Raw genomic sequence first — 8,327 nt, 5'->3', positions numbered from 1 at the left:
ACCTAGAAAAATGGTGTCCTGCATAATGCACTCATCAACTTGCTTTTCAACTCAGTATTTTCTGTTTGGGTGTCTCTGCATGTTGATTGTATAACTCATTACTAGGTATTGAGATTTATAATTTAGTCTCCTATCCTCCCTCAGATTAATTTGGATATCTTCCCTGCCAATTTCTCTCGATTTAAAATATGGCTTTAGCCTAACATATGGCCTAACCTTGGAGAATGTTAGATAAATGGATTTTTTTAATGTGATATATACAAACAATGGGATATTATTACTGAGTCTTAAAGAAGAAAGACGTTCTGTGAAATATGGATGAACTCGAAGGGCATTCGTATTAGTGAAATAAGTCAGGCAGAAGAACAAATAGTGTGTGATTCCACATACATAAGGAACATAAAAGAGACAGACTCATAGAAAAAGAAAGCAGAATGGTGGTTGCCAAGGGCTGGGGGAAGGGGACATGGGGAGCAGTCACTCATCAGGTGCTGTGTTAGTCATACAAGATACAATATGTTCTAGAGACTCACTCTACAATGCTGTGCCTGTAGTTAATACTGGATTTTGCATTTAACACTTTGTTAGAGGACTTCCCTGGTGGTCCAGTGGTTAAAAATTTGCCTGCCAATGCAGGGGACACAGGTTCAATTCCTGGTCTGGGAACTAAGATCCCACATGCCTCAGAGCAACTAAGCCTGTGCTCCACAACTACTGAGCTTGTGACCCAGAGCCGGGGAGCCACAACCACTGAAGCCCTCGGGCCCTAGAGCCACCGCAATGAGAAGCCACCCACAGCAAGTAGAGAAAAGCCCACGCAGCAACGAAGACCCAGCATAGCCAAAAAATAAATAAATAAATTAGTTAAAAAAAATTTTTTTAATCAATCAGTATACTTCACCGTACCCACAAACTAAAGTAAGAAAATCACATAAGTGTATCAACTGATGCAGAAAAATCATTTAATAAAATTCAATATATATCCTTTTCTTCTAATGTTTGAGAACCAGTAGTTTTTCATTTTATTTTATTAAATTTTTGGTCTTACTGTACAGCATGCAGGATCTTATATCTCCCCACCAGGATCAAACCTGCAGTGAAAGCACCAAGTCCCAACCACTAGACAGCCAGGGAGGTTGTCCAGTACAGATTTTTTTATCTCCTTGAGTATGCTTATTCCCAAATATTTTATTCTTTTGCTACAACTATAAATGGAATTGTTGGCTTAATTTCTCTTTCTGGTAGTTTGTTGTTAGTGTATAGAAATACAACAGATTTCTGTATATTAATTTTGTATCCTTCAGCTTCACCAAACTCATTCATGAGTTCCAGTAGGTTTTTGCTGGCACTTTTAAGATTTTCTTTGTACAGAATCACGTCCTCTGCAAACACTGACAGTTTTACTTCTTCCTTTCCATTTAGATTCCTTTCATTTCACTGTGGGGCTTCCCTGGTGGCTCAGATGGTAAACAGTCTGCCTGCAGTGTAGGAGACCTGGGTTCAATTCCTGGGCAGGGGAGATCCCCCTGGAGAAGGAAATGGCAACCTGCTTCAGTATGCTTGCCTAGAGAATTCCATGGACAGAGGAGCCTGGTGGGTACAGTCGATGGGGTGGGAAAGACACGACTGAGTGACTGAGACTTCCACTATTTCACTCTGGGTGAAGCCAGGTCCTGGGACTAGGGTTAGCCTGCTGGCAGGCAGAGCTGGGTCCTGGGGTCTGGTGGCAGGGCCCAGGGGTCACAGAGCAGGTGTAGGGCCACTGGTGGGTGGGGTCAGTTTTGTCAGTTAGTTGCAGGACCCAGGGTGTCTCGATGTTGTGTTGACCTGCTGGTAGATAGGACCTGGGCCCAGCCAGTCCCCGGGGAAAGATGTGGCCTGCTGGTGGGTGGCCCTGTTCTGCAGACTCAGGCCTGCAGCCTTCTTGCTCCTGTCTGGCCCCCTGGTGGGTGGAGCTGTGCTAGAGGCTCTTGTTACTGTTCAGTTGCTCAGTCTTGTGGGAAATTTTCAAGACCTGCCAACCAGAAGTTACCACCTCCCTTCTTCCTGAGCTGAATGGGAATTCCAGATGCTTCCATCATCGTGGATAGTGAAGACACAGCCTGAGACTGTGGAAGGAGGAGGAATAGAGCCCAGGAGAGCTTGCAAGGGGGTGGCAAAGATTCCTGGATTCAGTAGGGGGTGGGGGAATCCCTAGGAGCACCACCCTCCCTCCCACATGCCCAGAGTGAGTCTGAATCTTACCTGAATCTTACCCCCTCTTCTGTCCCCGAACACTCACAGGGACTTCCCCCACCTGGGCTCCTTCTCCTGGAATAAACAGAAGACTAGACTCCTCCCTGCCCTCCCCTACAATGTCAGGGTTTGAGTGGGGTGGCGTTCCAGGGAGTGGTGTGTGTACATCCCCACCAGGGTCTGTTGTATAATCAAGAAAGTTCTCATTATACCCTGGCAGTCTGTCTCCCCCTCCCCCGTCCCCCGACACTTCCCCCCAGAGCCTGTCACATGAGCTTCCCCCTCCCAAATCTGATCTAATTCTCTCTCTGCTCTGCTGAGGCCGGCCTGGCCTTAAGAGGATTGGAGCATTTGCTAAATGGGACCAGGCCAGGGTCAGAGGACTGACTGTGGGGGGAACTCAGGAGGCAGGGCTGCCGCAGGGAGGCGGTCAAAGAAAGAGGTTGATGGAGAGACAAGAGGAGTAGAGAGAAGAGATTCCTACAGCCATTTAATAAAATCAAAAAGGGGATAACAAACACTCCCTAGCTCTGTAGGAAACAGTGCTTACAAGATGACCATGAACGTTATGAATTTTCAAATTATCAAGCCCAAAACATCCAGATAAGTTGTTACAAATTTTTTTTAATTGAGCCAGGTCCCTAAATACAAAATAAATCTATCCACAGAATCTTATATACTGAACACAGATTTTTTTAAAAATTTTTCCTCCCTCCCACCTCCCTCCCCATCCCATCCCTCAAGGTCATCCCAGTGCACCAGCCCTGAGCACCCCGCTTCATGCTTCAAACCTGGACTGGCAATCTATTTCACATATGGTAATATACATGTTTCAATGCTATTCTCTCAGATCATCCCAACCTCACCTTCTGCCACAGAGTCTAACAGTCTGTTCTTTACATCTGTGTCTCTTTTGCTGTCTCACATATAGGGTCATCATTACCATCTTTCTAAATTCCACATATATGCGTTAGTATACTGTATTGGTTTTTTTCTTTCCGACTTACTTTACTCTGTATAATAGGCTCCAGCTTCATCCACCTCATTAGAACTGATTCAAATGCATTCTTTTTAACAGCTGAGTAATATTCCATTGTGTCTATGTACCACAGCTTTCTTATCCATTCATCTGCTGATGGACATCTAGGCAGAACACAGATTTTAAAATAAAAATTTAAATTCATCTAAAATATCAGGCAATCACAAGACAAAGCACTAGAAATAAACCTACAGAAATAATAACACTTAGCAAAGAATTTTTGTAAACAACCAAATGAATGATTAGTAAGTAATTAGCCTAGATTGGAAGGCTCAGTATTGTAAAGATGCCAATTAGCTCCAAAACTATTTATGGATTTAATGCCCCCCTTTTTTATTTGCAAACATTTGAAACTACAGGTAAGAATAGTGAAGTGAAGTCGCTCAGTAGTGTCCGACTCTTTGCGACCCCCTGGACTACCAGTCTCCTCCGTCCATGGGATTTTCCAGGCAAGAGCACTGGAGTGGGTTGCCATTACCTTCTCCATTAGTAAGGATAGAGACAAGCAAAAACAAAAATCTCTAGACATCAAGGGAATGTAAAGATTTAAGGCAATTTTAATTAAATTCCCTATGAGACTGGTGAAAATCCTATAGCAAGTTCCCACAACAGTGAAACAGAGGCTGTGAACAATAATTCCACCTCTGATCTAGAAATTCACAGAAATATCCACGTGCGCCTCAAATACTAACGAGGGCGGGGACAGTCAGAGCTTCGAGACCTGAGAGGACCTCATAGTGACACAAAAAAACGCCCCCTCCCCAGGCTGGATCAAGGGAGGTGCGGTCCCTCTGCGGACAGGAAACCAGCTGTGAAGACCAAGCCATCACACCTTCCGCATGAGCACCACGTGCAGACTCACAAGGCCCTCATCCCCTCTAGCCCCTCGGGGTCTGCAGGACTTTTGGAGACAGATGACCACGACCCTATAAATTTGTGAACTGCCGGGGGCCTGTGTCGTGGCCATCCCCAAAGCTATCTCCGGTTTGGTACCCAGACGTCGGGGAGGAGAGCTCCCGGGATGAGAACATCAGGGAACAGTCAGGAAGCAGAACCGGAAGAGGATCTGGGCGGTAGTTGGGCGCGTAGGGGTCTTGAGGCCAGCCCTGGGCGGGGGCCGGGGTTGGAGCAGCGGGGCCGTACACGTGGACGCCCTGTGCCGGGACCCACGTGGCCTGGTCGCAGCTGGAGACGCCGGGCTCGGGCGCTGGGAGCACCCCCGCGGGGCTGAAGGGAGGAGGGCTGCTATAGAATCCCGGGCCGCCTGGGAAACTGGGGCTCGCAGCTGTGGCAGCAGGTTCCAGGGCGGGGGCAGGGGTCCAGGGGACTCTGGGGTCCGTGGGCGCATCGCCGGCCCTCCGGTATCCGCCCTCGGCCTGTCGTCGCTCCAGACGGGAGCGCTGGGCCCGGCGGTTCTTGAACCACACCTGGGGGGGCAGAGGGGACCGGGAGGAGGGGGTGTGAGAGGCGAGGGGCCCGCGCTATTGCCTCTGATGGTGGGGGGCGGGGGTGAGGCGGTCCTGCTGAGAATCCCGCCTCCCCTCTCCCTTCGCCCCCCAGACCCAATTAGAGGCTCCTGGGGTTCAGGAGGCGGCGGGAAGGGGCGCAGAGGGCAGGGGGCAGGGCTGGGGCCCCCGCGGGGCAGGAAGGGGTCTGCCCGAGAGGGTCCGCGGGGTCAGAGGCCCTGAGGGCTGGGCGCCGGGACACCCCGGGGCGATGGGGGGGTCAGGCAGGCCGGATGCGGTTGGCGGGGTGATCCAGCCCAGGGTTGAGGGGGGCCAGGGTCCAGTCCTGGGTCCACAGCGGGGAGACCCCTTGCTTGCTGCGGGACCTGGGCAGCCCTGGCCCCTCTGGCCTCGCGGTCCCCACCGGCGGCCCCGGCGGGCGGAGGGCAGCCCGGGGCGGGGGGCTCGGACCTGCACTCTCTGCTCGTCCAGGTGCAGCCTGGCCGCCAGGCGCAGGCGGTCCCGGTAGCTCGGGTACTCGGTCCTCAGGAAGGCTTCTTTGAGCGCCTCCGACTGCTCTTTGCTGTACACCGTGCGCTCCCGCCGCTTTCTCTTTGGGGGCGCTGATCTCCCCGTGGGGCCTGAGCACTGGGCAAACAGGGTCCCATGAGCCCAGCAACAGCCCCCAGCCCGCCTGGCGCCCTCCCTCTCCCTGGACCAGACCCAGGTGAGCGGGTGGGACGCGGGAGGAGAAGCCTGGGGCATCTGGACCTGAGGGTGTTACTCAGACCCTGGCTGTTCGCCCTCCAGCCCTAACCCCTGCACCTCTCTGGGCCTCAGTGAGCTCAGCTTGGAAATGGGCTTGACCTCGGCCCGGGGAGTATTGCAGGGCCCTGGCCTGGGGAGGCAGGCAGGACATGCTCCCTGGTCACCCTTGGTGCCCTCCCCAACCCCCCACTATCTCCCATCCAAGGGGGGAGCCACCCTGACAGGGGCCCCCCGAGGGCCAGGCTCTCTGCTCCTCTTCCCCAGTAATGTGATTCCACCCCCAAACTCCACCAAGTCCCAGGAGGCCAGACTCACTCATGATGGACTCAGGTTCTTGCATCCTCCTGCTGTTCTGCTGTGGGAGTGTGAGGCTCTGCTCACAGGCCTGGGCCAGACATCCCGGTTTTATGCTGTGCCCACCTTAGGCACACCCTAAGGGTCCTGAAACCCACCCTCTCTTGCCCCACCCTCAGCCTGGCAAGAGAGTGATTAATAATTGGTTAATCCTTTTATTATTGAGCAACTACTAGTGGGTGCAATAATAAAAGCTAGCTTAAAATTCAACACTCAAAAAACTAAGATTGTGGCATCTGGTCTCATCACTTCATGACAAACAAATGGGGAAACAGTGGAAACAGTGACAGACTTTATTTTCTTGGGCTCCAAAATCACTCTAGAAGGTGACTACAGCCATGAAATTAAAAGACCCTTGCTCCTTGGAAAGAAAGCTATGACAAACCTAGACAGCATATTAGAAAGCAGAGACATCACTTTGCCAACAAAGGCCCATCTAGTCAAAGCTATGGTTTTTCCAGTAGTCATGTACGGATGTGAGAGACCATAAAGAAGGCTGAGCACTGAAGAACTGATGCTTTCGAATTGTGCTGGAGAAGACTCTTGAGAGTCCCTTAGACATCAAAGAGATCAAACCAGTCAATCCTAAAGGAAATCAGCCCTGAATGTTCATTGGAAGGACTGATGCTGAAGCTGAAGCTCCACTACTTTGGTGGATGCGAAGAGCTGACTCATTGGAAAAGACCCTGATGCTGGGAAAGATTGAAGGCAGGGGAGAAGAGGGCAACAGAGGATGAGATGGTTGGATGGCATCATCGAATCAATGGACTTGAGTCTGAACAAACTCCAAGAGACAGTGAAGGATAGGGAAGCCTGGTGTGTTGCAGCCCATGGAGTCGCAAAGAGTCAGACACGACTTAGGGACCGAACAATTAGTGGGTCCTGTGCTGGAAGCCACCAAGAGCCCTCCGTATTAAGACACCTTGGGGGAACTTCTCTAGTGGTCTGCTGCTAAGACTCTGTGCGTCCAGTGCAGGGGGCCCAGGTTCGATCCCTGGTCAGGGAACTAGTCCCACAGGCCACAGCAAAGATAGAAGATCCCCTGTGCTACAACTAAGACCTGGGGCAGCCAAATAAATAAATATATTTTTTTGAAAAGACAGCTTGGCTCCTGCCCTCTGTGGATGAATGAACTGGATCTGGTTTGTCTGCTGGAGCTTGGGTCTTAGGAGCCTAGCTTTGTGTTTCTCCAGGCTGCATAGACCTGGGGTCTAAGCATCATACTGAACTTGGGGCAGGGGTCTCCTGGGATTGAGGGCAGGGGAGAACACAGCTGACAGTGCTCATCCCCTGGGACTTTTATTATCATCAGTGCAAGATGACAACTAATTAAGTGATCAAGTATGACATGAAACAAAGCAAAGAGATCTTGTTATTCGATTTCCATCACTCTCTGATGCTCAAGGGGCAACCTGCCATCAGTGGCCATTTATTCTGCTCCCTGTTTGGCAACCTGCTGCCATAACCGGAGATCTCTTCTGCTTCTGGAGCAGCTGGGAACACTTGGTCACCAAGACAGTTGATGACGCTGCTGTCGACAAGAGAGAACCTAGTAACGTCCTTGGTCTATAAGATATGACTCTAGGCTGCCTTCTCTCTAGTTTTTAAAAAGTTTTATTGAAGTGTATTTGATTCAAAATGCCATGTTAATTTCTGATATACAGCACAGTGATTCAGTTATACATCAGTTCAGTTCAGTTCAGTTGCTCAGTCGTGTCCGACTCTTTGCGACCCCACGGAGTGCAGCACACCAGGCCTCCCTGTCCATCACCAACTCCCAGAGTTTATTCAAACCAGTTATACATATATAGACATTATTTTTCATATCATTTTCCATTCTGGCTTATCACAGGATTCTGAATATAGTTCCCTGTGCTATACAGTAAGACTTTGCTGTTTTTGCATTCTATCTGTAATAGTTTGCATCTGCTAATCTCAATTCTTCCCTCACCCACCCTTCCCCCTTCATGGGCTCCCTACCTTTGAAAGGAAATTAAATGGAACACTGTGATGTTTAGATGAGCAAAGACTGAGAAGAGACTTCATGCTGGGGCCAGATAACTGACGGGATGGGGAATCTGGCTTTCCCATGTTTGGGGAGAGTAGGTTGGTTATTGAGACAGACTTGGTGATTGCTGTCAATACCCTCAGCCAAAGACCATCAGAAAGCCCCAGTGTTTGTGCAAATTGATTGTCTCATTGGGTTTTTCGGGTGGCTCAATGGTAAAGAATCCACCTGCCAAGCAGGAGATGCAGATTCAATCCCTGGGTCGGGAAGATTCCCTGGAGGAGGAAATGGCAACCCACTCCAGTATTCTTGCCTGGAGAATCCCACAGACAAAAGAACCTAGTGGACTCTACAGTCCACAGGATCACAAAAAAGTCGGACAGGACTTAGTGAGTAAACAGCCAACAACCAAACAATTGTCTCATTGCAATGAGGGAGAATACATCATGGGAACATTAGGGGCATCTCAGTAAGAGGC

The 8,327-nt window shown here is 50.1% G+C and overlaps 1 protein-coding gene across 1 annotated transcript; it reads right to left on the bottom strand.

Moving 5' to 3' along the window:
* Positions 1–4,200: 4,200 nt before the first annotated feature.
* Positions 4,201–5,827, bottom strand: TPRX2 (tetrapeptide repeat homeobox 2). The gene is made up of 3 exons (XM_065920677.1): positions 5,803–5,827; positions 5,191–5,360; positions 4,201–4,701 (listed from the first exon to the last, which is right to left on the bottom strand). Exons 1-3 carry the CDS (start codon positions 5,825–5,827, stop codon positions 4,201–4,203), a joined length of 696 nt encoding a protein of 231 aa, XP_065776749.1.
* Between the last annotated feature and the right edge of the window lie 2,500 nt (positions 5,828–8,327).

This window comes from Muntiacus reevesi, chromosome 2 (genome assembly GCF_963930625.1).
Source record: "Muntiacus reevesi chromosome 2, mMunRee1.1, whole genome shotgun sequence".
Lineage (NCBI taxonomy): Eukaryota > Metazoa > Chordata > Mammalia > Artiodactyla > Cervidae > Muntiacus > Muntiacus reevesi.
This window is presented reverse-complemented; position numbering and strand designations above follow the sequence as displayed.